The sequence below is a fragment of the Bos mutus genome, chromosome 1 (genome assembly GCF_027580195.1).
Source record: "Bos mutus isolate GX-2022 chromosome 1, NWIPB_WYAK_1.1, whole genome shotgun sequence".
In the NCBI taxonomy this organism is placed as follows: domain Eukaryota; kingdom Metazoa; phylum Chordata; class Mammalia; order Artiodactyla; family Bovidae; genus Bos; species Bos mutus.
This window is the reverse complement of record NC_091617.1, coordinates 110,656,302-110,673,212: the sequence shown is the minus strand read 5'-3', so window position 1 is coordinate 110,673,212 and position 16,911 is coordinate 110,656,302. Positions and strand designations below refer to the sequence as shown.

Sequence of the window (16,911 nt, the reverse complement as noted above, 5' to 3'; positions counted from 1 at the left end):
TTCTAGCTTCCTAAGCTGAAAAAACAGCTGGAATTAGAATCTGGCTTTTCTTTTTTCTTCAGGGCTGGTTAGGTTAAGCATCCAAGGCAGAGAGTATTCTTTTCCTTAAAGACCTGACATAATATTATTTAGTTAAGATCTTATATGAACAAGAGCATAGGCAGTCAGCTCTTCTTTAAAAACTTTTTACAACCATTCAGTGATAAATATGAATATAGCAAATACTAATGACTTTTTTCACTATTATTAAGGCAAGATTGTGAGAGTAATGCTGTTTGAGCTGCTTGTCAGATTTTCCACTTTTGGTCCCATCTAAGCCTTAGACACTTTATTTTGGCTGTTCAGAGTCTTCATTGCTTTTGTACTGGCTTTCTCTCCTTGTGAGAGGGGTCCAGCCACTCAAACTTGCACTGCATGGACTTCTCATTGTGGCTTCTCCTGTTGCGAAGCACAGTCTCCAGGTGCTTGGGCTTCACTAGTTGTGGCACATGGGCTTAGAAGTTGTGGTGCATGGGCTTAGATGCTCGCTGCCTGTGGGATCTTCCGGGACAAGGGCTCAAACCCATGCATTGGCAGGTAGATTCTAATCCACTGTGCCACCAGGGAAGTCCTAAGCCTTAAACTCATTTGGTTGGAATAGAGGTAGGATCTGCCCTACTACTTTCACTGAGATGTTGACTAGGGTATATTGTACTTGGATTAAAGGCTTTTAAAAAAATAAATATTGTTAACTGCATGTTATATAGGATCTTCAGTGATATCTAATGTTGAAAATTTAAATTTGCATTTTAAAATTTGCAAATGTGGGATACTTTGAAAATTGAACAACTATCCTTTATAAAGGTAACCCTATTGTGCTGTGCTTAGTCATTCAATTGTGTCCTACTGACACTTTTCGACCCTATGGACTGTAGTCCACCAGGCTCTTCTGTCCTTGGGATTTTCCTGGTGAGAATACTGGAGTTGCAATTTCTTCTCCAGGGGATCTTTCCCACCCTATAGTACATTTTTTTCAAAGGTCAAAGTGGATTTTTTTTTTTTTCCTTTTCAGATTTCGTCTCATCTGTTAAGGTATTCACCTAGACTAGAAAAGCTGTTACAGACAAAAAGAATGGTGGGTTGTTTTTTTTTTAATTGTTTCTCTGTTCTTAGACTTGAAAGGTTTTAAAATTCCTCCAGGAATTCAGATGACTTTGTCTTTAATTTAGCATGGGCCAACTTGTCAATTACAGATAATAATTGTCTTTTAAGAATTTTTTTAAAATACAGATTTGTCCTATACTTATTCTAATGTATTTGATACTTTTTAAGTCTCTTTAATGAATTATATATTAATCAGTGCTGTTTGGAGAAAGGAATGAATAATTATTTGATATCCAAAATGATGAAATTCTCCTTTGTTACGGGTACTTAAGGGCTTCCCAGGTGGCGATAGTGGTAAAGAACCCACCTGCCAATGCAGGAGATTTAAGAGACAAGGGTTCTATCCCTGGGTGGGGAAGATCCCCGGAAGTAGGGCTTGGTAATCCACTCCAGTGTTCTTGCCTGGTGAATCCCCATGGACAGAGGAGCCTGGCAGGCTGCAGTCCATAGGGTTGTAAAGAGTCAGACACAGCTGAAGTGACCTAGCACAGCACGGTGCTTAAACTATTTTCATGCCTCCTTCTAACCTAAACTCTGTTTAAATGCTCAAAGTGAAGGAAGTCCTCAGGGTTAATACGTAATTTTGAAGCACTTTGTGAACCAACAAAGAACTAATAGAACTTAGAATCTTTTGTGATCGCATATATAGTTCTAGGTGTGGACTATTCTTACTTGTTGTGGAATAGTTTTTTTTTTTTTTTTGTATTTGTTCAAGAATCACATTGGTTAAAAAAATAATTTTACTATAGAAATAGTGTGGTATTAGTTGGTTTTCTTGTTGGCTGACCCTTGCCTGCCATCCCTTCAGGTTAATGGTTTTGAGGACCTAGGAGATACTTTATGTAGTTCGATTTAGATTTATAGACTCGCTAATATGGTCCACTACAACTTTATAGGGAATAAGGTGTTTGTTTATAGTAGTGTGACCATATACTTTTTGTGTAAACTGGGGCACTTGAACAGAAAAGGAGGTGCTAAAATCGTTTAACTTTCTAATAATTGTTGTAAAATATTATCCAAAAAAAAATTTGTTGTGTTGTGTATATCCAATTAAATAAATGGCAAAACTACTATAGTGTAAGTTCAGATTGCTCTCTCTGTACATTTGCACAGGAACACACAGTCTCGTTCCCACACGTATTTCACAAACAGCTGTATATCCCACTGACTCGGCTGATAGAGGCCTGGAGGTCATGTGCATTTTGCAACCTGAGGAATGGCAGTGGTACTCCTGGCAGGTACACCAAGTGGCTGGCCAGAACAGCAGCTTCAGACATTCCTTCTATCAGCACGCATGGCTGGATAGTTAGCTACCAGTAATTGTCAGTGTCCAAGTTCTAAGTGTACTTTGTACTTCGTTTTATCAGGAACATGTCAGGAAAGAGAGATTGGTTCTCAGTGGTTGGCTTTTAGAATGAACCAGAAGTTAAAATGAGAACTCTTCACTGCACCTGCACTTCAACAGAGTACCAGGCAAAGCCATGGCAGAAGGTGGAAGTATAATAAATCCATACTATCTTACCTTAATGCAATTATTCATAATAATATGTTAAAAATGAAAGGCATGCGATATATGTTGCCTTGGGTCGGCCGTTGGAATAACAGGTGTAAATTAAGACAGTTCTGGGCAAACTGGGTCATATAGGCACTTCAGTGACGGAGTACATCATCCTGAATTTGAATTTTGATTTCTCTAGTGACTGTATTTAAAATTTGGCTAAAATTCAAGCCTAATGTGTATACATTAAAAGTTTTGTTTTCTAAATTAGTACCTATTCTAAGAGTTATTCTGAAGTTAAAAATTGAGTGCCAAAATTAACTCTAAACTTTGAGAACCAGCAGTGTTGAAACTGACCAAAAGGTAAAATAATCTGTTCTAGTCTGCCATAACATTTACAGAGGACATTTTCCAAACTTTTAAAACTGCCTGCACATGTGAAATTCCCTATTTCTTTTGTTCATCAACTGGAGAACAGAACCTTTTTCATTCTCAAAACGCATGGAGGTTTATGTAAAGTTAAGTCACCCTCACCTTGTCTGTAATTTGGAGAACTAATTCTTAGCCTCTGAGTGTTATTGTGAATGTAAGCCAGGGACTACAAAATTCTAAAATCTGCTTTGGACAAGTTTTCAGTGAACAGTCTCTAATTTGGGAGACTCTTAGATGAATACAATGATTGTAGATAGATCATTGTTTTTATGTATTACTGGTAAAAGTGAAACATTTTTATGCTGTGATTTTTTTTTTCCCTCCTTTAACATTTCATGAAAAATTTCGAAACAACAAGCAAGTTGAAAGAAATTTTAGTCAGCATCTGTATCTACCAGGTAGATTCTACTGTACAACAGCTTGAGATATGATTCATATACCATAAAATTCACTCCATTTAAAGAGCACAATTCAATAGTTACTAGTATATGCACAGATTTGTGCAACCATCACCACAGTCAATTTTAAAACATTCTCATGATCCCCAGAAGAAATTCTGTACCCTTTAGCAATTGGTCCTCATTTTCCTCTACCCGGCCTCTCCCAGGGTTTCCCAGGTGGCGCTAGTGGTGAAGAATCCACTTGCCAATGCAGGAGACTTATATAAGAGATGCAAGTTCGATCCCTGGGTCAGGAAGATCCCCTGGAGGAGGGCATTGCAATCCACTACAGTATTCTTGCCTGGAGAATCCCATGGACAGAAGAGCCCGGCAAACTACAGTCCATGGGGTTGCAAAGAGTCGGGCACAACTGAAGTGACAGCACTCCCTCCCAACTGTGGGCAACCACTAACCTATTTTCTGTCTCTATAGATTTGCCTACTTTGGACATTTTATATGACTAGAATCTTAGAATATGCGGTCTCTTGTGAGACCTAGCATAATACTTTCAAAGTTCATCCATGTATAACTACCTTATTCCTTTTTATTAGCAAATAATATTCCGTTGTATGGATATATAGTCGTGTCCGACTCTTTGCGACCCCATGGACTGTAGCCTACCAGGCTCCTCTGTCCATGGGATTTTCCAGGCAATAGCACTGGAGTGGATTGCCATTTACTTCTCCAGGGGATCTTCCCGACCCAGGGATCGAACCCAGGTCTCCTGCATTGTAGACAGACGCTTTACCATCTGAGCCAACAGGGAAGTCCCTCCAGTATTCCGTTGTATGGATATAGCACCTTTTATTTATCCATTCATCGGTGGATGGACATTGGGTTGTCTACATTCTTTTGCTGTTATGGATAGTGTTGCTATGAATATTTCTGTATAGGTTTTTATATAAAAATAACTTCATTTCCATGGGTATACCTAGAAGCAGAATTGCTGGGTCATGGACAGAGGAGCCTTGTGGGCTATAGTCCATAGGGTCACAAAGAGTGGGAACATGACTGAGCGCTGTGGTAATTTTATGTTTAACCTTTCGGTGAACTGTCAAACTGTTTTCCAAAGTGGCTGCAGTATTTTACAATTCTGACAGCAGTATATGAGATTCCAGTTTCTTCAAATCCTTGCCAACACATGTCTTTGATTATAACCATCATAGTGAGTATAAAGTGGTATTTCCTTGTGGTTTTGATTTGCATTTCCCTAATGACAGATGTGGAGAAGGCAGTGGCACCCCACTTCAGTACTCTTGCCTGGAAAATCCCATGGACAGAGGAGCCTGGTAGGCTGCAGTCCATGGGGTCGATAAGAGTCGGACACGACTGAGCGACTTCACTTTCACTTTTCACTTTCATGCATTGGAGAAGGAAAAGGCAACCCACTCCAGTGTTCTTGCCTGGAGAATCCCAGGTACCTCTTGAGCCTCTTGAGCTGCTGTCTGTGGGGTCGCACAGAGTCGGACACGACTGAAGCAACTTAGAAGCAGCAGCAGCAATGACAGATGATTATGAACATTTTTTGTGTGTGCTTCTTGACCATTTGTATATTTTCTTGGAAGATATGTCTGTTTAGCTCTTTTGCCCATTTTGAAGGTGGGTTGTTTGTCTTTATTGAATTGTAAGAATTCATTATTTTAGTGACAAATCTTTTCAGAAATATGATTTGCAGATATTTTCTGCAATTCTTTGGGTTGTTTTTCACTTTCTTAATGCTGTCTTCTGATGAATAAAAGCTTTTAATTTTGATGAAGTACTACTTATTTTTTTAAAATTTTGTCACTGTGCTTTTGTTGTCATATCTGAAAAATACTTCTTAATTCAATATCATGAAGATTTGTGAAATTGCCTATGCTTTTTAAAAGTTTTATAATTTTAGCTTTACTTAGTTTTATATTTAGGTTTTTGATCCATTTTGAGCTAATCTTTGTGTTTGCTATAAGGTAAAGTACCAGCTTTATTTTTTTTTAATTTGTGACTCTCCACTGTTGGGCTTCCCTGGTGGCTCAGTGATAAAGATTCTGCCTGCCAGTGCAGGAGCCGCAGAAGATGTGGGTTCAATCCCTGGGTCCAGAAGATCCCCTGGAGGATGGAATGGCAACCCACTCCAGTGCTCTTGCCTGGAAAATCCCATAGACGGAGGAGCCTGGTAGGCTGCGGTCCATGGGGTCACCAAGAGTCAGACACAACTGAGCGACTTCACTTTCACGCACTGGAGAAGGAAATGGCAACCCACTCCAGTGTTCTTGCTTGGAGAATCCCAGGGACGGGGGAGCCTGGTGGGCTGCCGTCTATGGGGTCACACAGAGTCGGACACGACTGAAGCGACTTAGCAGCAGCATAAAACAATAGAAATGAATCACTACTTTATTTGGTACTACAGTTTGAATTTTAAATAAAAAATAATTGGATAGTAAAGCTGATTAAAATAAATAGAATTTCAAGCATTGTGGATTTAACAAGAGTGGGTGTTTTAAAAATGCAACCTTGGCATTGGTATACTATTTTCATATGAAAATTGTTTTCAAGTATTATAAAAGAAAACTTCTATCAATTTGTCTGTGAGACATATTATTATGTCTAGTCTGGTATCTCTTTGAGTTCACCAGGCTTGGCCTTCCAGAGGTTATTTTATAGTGCTTCTAAGTGGTTTCTCTTTCCTGATGTAGTTCCTTCATTCATTACCCCCTTACAAAAAAAAAGTATGGAATTATTTTAACCTCTAAAGGCAAAGATTCAGTGTAATATGTATTTTGAAGTCATGGTCGTAGAGAACTAAGCATGATAATAACCATCTTGTACAATTTCTCATACATTCTTACATATTTCTACTATAAATGGCCAGGGAAAGCAGAATCATAATTTGCTACTGATTCATAACCTGCCATGAATGCTTTGCTGTTAGATGGTTTTTTAAAATTTGCTTTAGGTTGATTTAGAAACATTTTCAGAAAAACAAGTGATGCCTACTTCTTGCTCAAGAGTTTGTGGGTGAGCTCAGCTGAGCTCCACTACTCTCATCTTTTGCTTGGACCAGTAAGTAGCTCACAGCATTTTCATGATGATGACAGAAGCACAGGAAACAAGTGGAAACATGAAGATGGCTTAAGGTTTGGCACATTGTCACCACTGCCCTCATTACAGTGGCAAAAGCAGGTGTCAGGGTTGAGCCCAGTGTCAAGAGTATGGAAATATATTCTGCCTATAATGGGACAGACTGCAAAGTGACACTACAAAAGACATGATTATAGGGAATAGTGAAGAACTGGGGTCAGTGTAGTCTGTTGCATATGGAAAATTTAAAAACATGCACAAGCAGAGCAAAGAGTATAATGTCCCGTCATTCGGCTCAGCAGTTATAAACGTTAGTTTTCCTACAGATATTTACTTAGTGCCTCATAGTAAGAGTTGCATGTATCTGTAAATTCCATCAGTGGTTTCTTAAGTCAGTCTCCCAAAGCAACAGAAATAATAACAAACTAATGGGATCTAGTCAAACTTAAAAGTTTTTGTGCAGCAAGGGAAACCATACACAAAACGAAAAACAGCCTACAGAATGGGAGAAAATATTTGCAAACAATGCAACTGACAAAGGCTTAATTTCCAGAATATACAAATAGCTCATACAACTCAGCAAAAAAAAAAAAAAAAAACCCACCCAGTTGAAAATTGAGCAGAAGACCTAAATAGACATTTCTCCAAAGAAATGGCCAGTAGGCACGTGAAAAGATGTTCAACATTGCTAATTATTCAGTTCAGTTCAGTTGCTCAGTCATGTCCGAATCTTTGTGACCCCACAGACTGTAGCATGCTGGCTTCTGTGTTGATCACCAACTCCCTGAGCTTGCTCAAATACATGTCCATTGAGTAGGTGATGCCATCCAACCATCTCATCCTCTGTCGTCCCCTTCTCTTCCTGCCTTCGATCTTTCCCAGGATCAGGGGTTTATCCAGTGAGTTAGTTCTTCGCATCAGGTGGCCAAAGTATTAGAGTTTCAGCTTCAGCATCACTCCTTCCAATGAATATTCAGGGCTGATTTCCTTAAGGATGGACTGGTTGGATCTCCTTGCAGTCCAATGGACTCTCAAGAGTCTTCTCCAACACCACAGTTCAAAAGCATCAATTCTTAGGTGCTCAGCTTTCTTTATAGTCCAACTCTCACATCCATACATGACCACTAGGAAAACCATAGCTTTGACTAGACAGACCTTTGTTGGTAAAGTAATGTCTCTGCTTTTTAATGTGCTCTCTACGTTGGTCATAGCTTTTTTTCCAAGGAGCAAGTGACCTTTAATTTCATGGCTGCAGTCACCACCTGCAGTGATTTTGGAGCCCAAGAAGATAAAGTCTGCCACTGTTTGCACTGTTTCCCCATCTATTTGCCATAAAGTGATGGGACCGGATTCCATGATCTTAGTTTTTGAATGTTGAGTTTTTAACCAACTTTTTCACTCTCCTCTTTGACTTTCATCAAGAGGCTCTTTAGTTCTTCTTCGCTTTCTGCCATAAGGGTGGTGTCATTTGCATATCTGAGGTTATTGGTATTTCTCCTGGCGGTCTTGATTCCAGCTTGTGCTTAATCCAGCCCGGCATTTCACATGATGTACTTTGCATATAAGTTAAATAGGCAGAGTAACAGTATACAGCCTTGACATACTTCTTTCCCAATTTGGAACCAGTCTGTTGTTCCATGTCCAGTTCTAACTGTTACTTCTTGACCTGCATATAGATTTCTCAGAAGGCAGATAAGGTGTTCTGGTATTCCCATCTCTTTCAGAATTGGCCACAGTTTGTTGTGATCCACACAGTCAAAGGCTTTGGCATAGTCAATAAAAGAGAAGTAGATGTCTTTTCTGGAACTCTCTTGCTTTTTTGATGATCCAACGGATGTTGGCAATTTGATCTCTGGTTCCTCTGCCTTTTCTAAATCCAGCTTGAACATCTGGTTCACGGTTCATGTACTGTTGAAGCCTGGCTTGGAGAATTTTGAGCATTACTTTGCTAGCATGTGAGATGAGTACAATTGTGCAGTAGTTTGAGCATTCTTTGACATTGCCCTTCTTTGGGATTGGAATGAAAACTGAGCTTTTCCAGTCCTGTGGCCACTGCTGAGTTTTCCAAATTTGCTGGCATATTGAGTGCAGCACTTTCACAGCATCATCTTTCAGGATTTGAAATAGCTCCACTGGAATTCCATCACCTCCACTAGCTTTGTTCATAGTGATGCTTCCTAAGTCCCACTTGACTTCATATTCTAGGATGTTTGGCTCTAGGTGAGTGATCACACCATTGTGGTTATCTGGGCCATGAAGATCTTTTTTGTATAGATTTTCTGTGTATTCTTGTCACCTCCTAATATCTTGTGCTTCTATTAGAAGCATTCTGTTAGAAGCATGTTAGAGGCATACCATTTCTGTCCTTTATCGAGCCCATCTTGGCATGAAATGTTCCCTTGGTGTCTCTAATTTTCTTGAAGAGATCTCTAGTCTTTCCCATTCTTTTGTTTTCCTCTATTTCTTTGTGTTGATCACTGTGGAAGCCTTTCTTATCTCTCCTTGCTGTTCTTTGGAACTATGCATTCTTATCGGTATTTCTTTCCTTTTCTCCTTTGCCTTTAGCTTCTCTTCTCAGCTATTCATATTGCTAAAAATAGAATTACCGTATGATCCAGCAGCCCCATTCCTGGGCATAAATCCAGATGAAGCTCTAATATGAAAAGATACATGGACCCTGTGTTCATAGCAGCACTGTTTACAATAACCAAGACATGGAAGCACTCTAAATTTTCATCAACAGATGAAAGGATAAAGATGTGGTTATATGTACACAATGAAATACTACTTAACCATAAAAGAATGTAGAAGTGTTGTTTGCAGCAGCATAGATGCAGCTAGAGATTATCATACTAAGTGAAGTAAGTCAGAGAAAAATACCATACGATATCACTTATTTGTGGAATGTAAAATATGACACAAATGAGCCTATCTATGAAATAGAAACAGACTCACAGTCATAGGGAACAGACAAGGAGGGAACAGACATAGGGAACAGATTGCCAAGGAGGAGTGGTTGGCGGGAGGGGTGCTGTGGGAGGTTGGGGTTAGCAGATGTAAGATGTTATATCCAGAATGGGTAAACAAATATTTTCAATATCCTATGATAAACCATAATGGAAAAGAATGTTAAAAATGATGTATTAATATATATATACACACACACATCCTTTTTAAAATATATATATACCTGAATCACTTTGCTTTATAGGAGAAATTAACATTGTAAATCAACTACACCTTAATTACAAAAAGAAAGTCATGTATGTCTGGTCTCTATTTTTGTAGTTAAGATTTATCAGAGTGTTGCCATCTTACCCATCCATTGTCAAATTTCTCATCAGTCTTTAGTGATTTTAATAGCCAACATCTAGTTCTGTGCTCCTCATAGATCTGCAATAAAAAGCCAGTTTTTAAGAAAGTTTTCAGTTTTGCCATGGCTGCTATCTTTGTAAAATAGAATAAATTTTTAGACAAATGATATTTAAAACTCTTAAGACGTAGACCATAAAGGCTCCAAATTTTTATTATAGATTCAAGGAAATAAAATTGCTGTCAAGTTGTTATATGTTTATGAATGCTTATATAAAATTTATGAATGAACTGCTCTATTTCTTATGAACTGGTGGCAGTTTGCAAACCAGCAGTGGTTTGTAGACTGCAGTAGCTTAGGTCATTATTTTATGAGAGATTACAAAATGGTGATATTCTAATTCTGTTCTTTCTGGAACTATGTATAAAGAACTTTCTTTCATCTGCTAAATGGTTACTTGTGGCCAAGTTGATAGTAAAAAGGCAGAAGGCATGCTTGATTCCTTCCCTAACTTTCACCAGTTTTGTTCATAGGTTTTTCAAGTTCTAATAACTCAGGATTATTTTCAACAAAGTAGTTCAGGCTCATGCTACAGTAGAAAGGGCAGGATTAGAAAGGAGGTTGGGTTTATTAAGTATAATAGTTGCATCTTGAAAAATGGTCTGTGTGCGAAATAACTGAAATTAGGACATTCTACTGTTTAAACTTTAAAGTTTTTCTTAGGAAAAATGTACAGATCTCTTCTAAGCTAAGGTGACTTCTTAAGAGTATTTTAGAGGTAGTAACTAGAGACAAAATTGAGTCTGTTCACAAACTCGGTATATTTAAGAAGAGGTAGCTGTTTGATTATCTTTCATCTCTGCATGGGAAGTGTTGTTATCTGAGATCATCTTTAGTATACTGATAGTATGTGGAGATGAACTGAAGAGGGACAGTGATGTTTGGATATATAAATCTATATTCTAGATCGTTGTTTCTTTGCAAAGAGCCTTTGGTTCTTGTTCATGTGAACAGGCTACGCACACTTGAGTCACCATTCAAAGAAGTATTTTTTTGTTAAAATAGTAGATCTCAGTCATAAGTCAGAGATCTCAGTACAGAGTTAGTCAGGAAATCTAAAGGTCAACATTTAAAAAAAAAATTTGAGGAGTGTAACTAAGTAGATAATGAGACTGAACATGGTTCAAAACTTTTCCTTCTGATATTTTAACGGTATGACAACAGTTGTTACTGAATGTTGTTTGTGTGTGTTTGTGTAAATTGCTGACTTTTAGAAGTAGGATGATTTGGGCTAATTAATAATGGTTTAGGTTTATCTAGAGATACCTTTGTTCCTCAGTTGGCTAGTGCTTATCATCAAATGGGAGAAGTAGCTATGGTAAAACTTAAGGATTGAAAGAATCATGAGGTAAACAATAGTGTATTTTGATTTTAGCCAACAGTACCAAGTTTTATTAATTTAAAACTGGCTACATAAATGCTGTTTGTCAACCAAATAACATTGCTATAACTTTCTGCAAAAACTTCATTGAAATCCAAGGGGAAAATAGTTGATTTAAAAAGATTTAAAAATTGGAATTACCAATTGTGACATAGGAGTAAATTTTATTTCCTCTGAAGTTGGAAAAGAAAGATAATAAACAGTTGTGTGTTTACTTTCTTACCCAGTGATCATGTGTCTCAGTTAAACCCATTAAACTATATTTGGCATTATAACTATATTTACCTAAGAAGTTAAGTTCTCCAGAAACTTCCATGAATAGAGTTTGTGTTTATGGGGTCTGTTTGCTGTCTTTTAAGTGGGTGCTAGTGGTAGTATCTGCCCCATGGACCATACAGTCCATGGGATTCTCCAGGTCAGAGTACTGGAGTGGGTAGCCTTTCCCTTCTCCAGGGGATCTTCCCAACCCAGGGATCAAACCCAGGTCTCTTGCATTGCAGGCAGATTCTTTACCAGTCGAGCTGCCAGGGAAGCCCAAGAATACTGGAGTGGGTAGCCTATCCCTTCTCCAGTGGATCTTCCTGACCCAGGAATCAAACTAGGGTCTTCTGCATTGCACGCGGACTCTTGTCCAGCTGAGGTACCAGAGAAGCCTGAGTCCAGACTAAACTGCTTTTTGATTTGTTGATTTAGATAGTACATTCAGACTGTGTTCATTATGCTCTGGGGTGGTGCTTGCTTGAACTTGAAAGGAACTATTAGTACATTTATAGATAGGGGAGAAGAGAATTTGGAATGACTTTGAAAAGTCAAGAGACATAGTTTATTCAAAAAAAGATCAAGTTGTAATCAGAATTACTATAAATTGGTCGGTAAAGGAGAATAAATTAGAAGTGATATGGAAATGATAGTAGCAGGATCGCAGATAACATGTAGAAACAAAGTAGGAATGTTGAACAACCACTAGCTTGAAATATCAGTAGGGAAAAGTGTTTCCTCAGTGTATGAGCTCATTAACAAACCAGGAGCAGTAAAAGGCTAAGATAACACTATATGTCACTAGGGACTTGTATTTCACAAACGTTGTGAACACTGAAAACTTTAAAACATAGTAATTTATTGAAATATTTGTTGAGGAGGCCTATAGGTTGCATACTTAGATTAAACAAGATGGAGAAAAATAAATACAGACAAATTGAGTGATCAAAATGATCAAAAGTTAGGGATCATAATTTAGGCAATATGAGACAGTCAATGCTAAGTGAGCATTGCTTGAACAACCAAATGTACATACAGTGTTGCGTATTATTGCATCAAAGCATGGTTCATGGCTTCTAGATTTTTCTTAGGTGTATGACATTGTTTCCTAAAGGCATTTTATACATTTATTATGTAAAATGAGCAACGGTGTAATTGTCACTTGTATTCAATGATTGCACCTGGAATTTTATATATACATATATATTTTTTTCTGGAGAAGGCAATGGCATCCCACTCTAGTACTCTTGCATGGAAAATCCCATGGACAGAGAAGCCTGGTAGGCTGCAGTCCATGGGGTTGCTAAGAGTCGGGCATGACTGAGCGACTTCACTTTCACTTTTCACTTTCATGCATTGGAGAAGGAAATGGCAACCCACTCCAGTGTTCTTGCCTGGAGAATCCCAGGGATGGGGGAGCCTGGTGGGCTGCCGTCTATGGGGTCGCACAGAGTCGGACATGAGTGAAGCGACTTAGCAGCAGCAGCAGCATATATATTTTTCAGAGACTTAGACTTTTAATTTACTCTTATTTTTAATAAAAACATTATTTATTCATTTGGCTGCATCGGGTCTTAGCTGCAGCAAACAGGATCTTCCTGTGGTGCACAGAATCTCTAGTTTCGACATTTGGGCTGAGTTGCTCTGTGGCTTGTGGGATCTTAGTTCCCCGACCAGGGATCAAACCCATATCCCCTGCATTGCAAAATGGATTCTTATCCTGACTTAGACTTTAAATTTTTTTTTTTAATTTTATTTATTTTTATTTTTGGCTGTGGCATGTGCCATGTAGGATCTTAGTTTCCCGACCAAGGGTTGAACCCATGCCCCCTGCAGTGGAAGTGCTGAGTCTTAACTACTGGATGACCAGTGAAGTCCCTGGACTTAGCCTTTTTTAGAAGAATCATATACTACTTAGGTATAGAGAAAGGATATCTATATATCTATTTATATGAAATAAATTGGTTTTCATATAAGTCAATTCAGTGTGAACTTTCTTCACATTTAGCCTGACTCCTCAATTACTTTTTGACTTGAGTTGTCCAGGTCTTGTTTTTCTACAGATCTTTTGTTCCATCAAGAATTTTGATGATTCATTATTTCTTGTGAGTACTCAATTACATCTGGGATTTTTTTCCAGACCATTGACAACTCATTCTGGGATTCTTTTTTTTTTTGCTAGTACTTCCTTGTTCTTACCAGAAGATGTCAATGGAAGTTTTCAGATAATAACCAGAACTCAGTCCTTCTTCAAATGGTTTTTTTTTTTTTTTAATTTTATTTTATTTTTAAACTTTACATAATTGTATTAGTTTTGCCAAATATCAAAATGAATCTGCCACAGGTATACATGTGTTCCCCATCCTGAACCCTCCTCCCTCCTCCCTCCCCATACCATCCCTCTGGGTCGTCCCAGTGCACCAGCCCCAAGCAACCAGTATTGTTCATCGAACCTGAACTGGCGACTCGTTTCATACATGATATTTTACATGTTTCAATGCCATTCTCCCAAATCTTCCCACCCTCTCCCTCTCCCACAGAGTCCATAAGACTGTTCTATACATCAGTGTCTCTTTTGCTGTCTCGCATACAGGGTTATTGTTACCATCTTTCTAAATTCCATATATATGCGTTAGTATACTGTATTGGTGTTTTTCTTTCTGGCTTACTTCACTCTGTATAATAGGCTCCAGTTTCATCCACCTCATTAGAACTGATTCAAATGTATTCTTTTTAATGGCTGAGTAATACTCCATTGTGTATATGTACCATAGCTTTCTTATCCATTCATCTGCTGATGGACATCTAGGTTGCTTCCATGTCCTGGCTATTATAAACAGTGCTGCGATGAACATTGGGGTACACGTGTCTCTTTCCCTTCTGGTTTCCTCAGTGTGTATGCCCAGCAGTGGGATTGCTGGATCATAAGGCAGTTCTATTTCCAGTTTTTAAGGAATCTCCACACTGTTCTCCACAGTGGCTGTACTAATTTGCGTTCCCACCAACAGTGTAAGAGGGTTCCCTTTTCTCCACACCCTCTCCAGCATTTATTATTTGTAGACTTTTGGATTGCAGCCATTCTGACTGGTGTGAGATGGTACCTCATTGTGGTTTTGATTTGCATTTCTCTGATAATGAGTGATGTTGAGCATCTTTTCATGTGTTTGTTAGCCCTCTGTATGTCTTTTTTGGAGAAATGTCTATTTAGTTCTTTGGCCCATTTTTTGATTGGGTCATTTATTTTTCTGGAGTTGAGCTGTAGGAGTTGCTTGTATATTTTTGAGATTAGTTGTTTGTCAGTTGCTTCATTTGCTATTATTTTCTCCCATTCTGAAGGCTGCTTTTCACTTTGCTAATAGTTTCCTTTGATGTGCAGAAGCTTTTAAGGTTAATTAGGTCTGATTTGTTTATTTTTGCTTTTATTTCCAATATTCTGGGAGGTGGGTCATAGAGGATCCTGCTGTGATGTATGTCAGAGAGTGTTTTGCCTATGTTCTCCTCTAGGAGTTTTATAGTTTCTGGTCTTACGTTTAGATCTTTAATCCATTTTGAGTTTATTTTTGTGTATGGTGTTAGAAAGTGTTCTAGTTTCATTCTTTTACAAGTGGTTGACCAGATTTCCCAGCACCACTTTTTAAATGTTCTGCTGACTGAAGTGTTAAGGGGTTGCACTTGCTCAGTCATATCACTAGAAATAAAGAATCACTACACTTTCTAGGGATCTTAACTCATAGACTGCATAGAGAAATGATGTACTTGAGCTACATCAAGCTCCAGCATGTCTATTCTAGATGACTTTCAGCCAGACTCACCTGTATTTCTTTCTCTGAACTCTTGGGACATCTTTCTGCTCTAAGGCAAATTTCCTGAGAGATTCCTGGAATCCCCTTTTCTTTAGAGGATTTTATGTCAGCTTATATGTAACTATCACCGTGGCAGTGACAGCTTTGTCACTGGGCAAATGGAAAATGTTAAGATATAGCATGATTTCGGAGATGTCTGATTTCTTTTAGTGACATATTTGAGATCGATTCAGAGGACAGTTATACTTACTATGTGGGACTGTAGAGAGTTTAAAAGAGCAGTTTAGGCTTAAGTGTAGGCCAAGGCCTCACAGGACTTGTATTTTGGACCTTATTGAACTTTATTCTAAGAGAGAGTCACTATAGGGTTTTAAGCAGGGGGAAGACTTGAATCAGATTTTTTTTCTTTTAATCGCAAAATCATGTTAATCAAGTGATCAAAGTCAGTATCACCAATAATGGAACAAAATGACACTGTGTCCTTGCCATTGTATGACATCAGGAGAAGGCAGTGTAAAATCATCACCAATGTAAACTCGCTGCAAGAAAAAAAAGTTTCTCTAGAATCTAATCATGAAGTAGGAAGCAGATCCTGGTATGGGTCATTCTACAAAAAGAATTTAAAAATTAAAAAAATGAAATATCTGAAATTTAAAAAATGACAGTGTCATGAAAGATCTTAAAAAACTGAATAATTAGGTTAATTGTGGGAAGTGTGTGGTCTTTGATAAGAGTTCTGGAATTAAAAAATCCTTTAAAGTATTTGTGACATTTGGGAGAATTTGTATATAGATACTATCAGTGTTAAATTTCTTGGATATGAAAATAGTATTGTAGTTATGTAGGAGAATGTCTCTGTTTCTAAGAGGTACATGGTGAGAAATAGCTTGGAGAGTGAAATATCTACAATTTACTTTCCAGTTGTTTAGGGGATAGAATGTTACTAATGTTATATTTAGGTGGAGGATGCTGTTAACTGTACCATACTTTCAAATTTTGTAGGTTCAAAATTTTTCAAAATAAAAGGAGGGTATAACAAGTATATGGTGAAGTCAAGAGCTAGAATCTGACTCTTTGATTTAACCCTTTAAGTTGTAGGTTCCAAAGTAATTGAGCATTGTAAGTGAGGTGATGGTCTCTTGTAGAAAAATCTTTAGTGAAGTTGATTCATCCAGAATACCTGAGATGTTGGATAATTTTGTCAAGAAACTGTACTATTTTTTTAGTTATAGGTGTGGTGAGATTAGATAGATAAATGTGTTCAAACTTCCACTAGCCTTTTGGTAATGAAAGGATTATTCTGAATAGTTGAGATTCTCAGATCACTAAAATAGGTGTTGGTGAGTGTTTTTAAAATCTTTCTTAACCCTAAAACTTTCTAATTTTAACAGTTGAAGGGTTCTAATTTGAAAGACCTTTTAAAGACAGCTACTTGGCTATGGTTTTTCCAGTGGTCATGTATGGATGTGAGAGTTGGACTGTGAAGAAAGCTGAGCACCAAAGAATTGATGCTTTTGAACCGTGGT

At 37.9% G+C, this 16,911-nt stretch overlaps 1 protein-coding gene across 2 annotated transcripts in view; it reads left to right on the top strand.

Annotated features, from left to right (window-relative positions):
- The window catches only part of GMPS (guanine monophosphate synthase), a 77,099-nt gene that overhangs the window by 2,795 nt on the left and 57,393 nt on the right, over nucleotides 1-16,911 (top strand). Inside the window, exon 1 of one of the 2 annotated variants that reach the window (XM_070374331.1) lies at nucleotides 1,097-1,114. The exons of the other annotated variant lie outside the window; for it this stretch is intronic. Coding sequence (XP_070230432.1) covers nucleotides 1,112-1,114 — 3 coding nt within the window. The 5' untranslated portion in view covers nucleotides 1,097-1,111. Of the gene's footprint in view, nucleotides 1-1,096; nucleotides 1,115-16,911 lie in introns of those variants that run through there. 2 annotated transcript variants of the gene reach the window in all.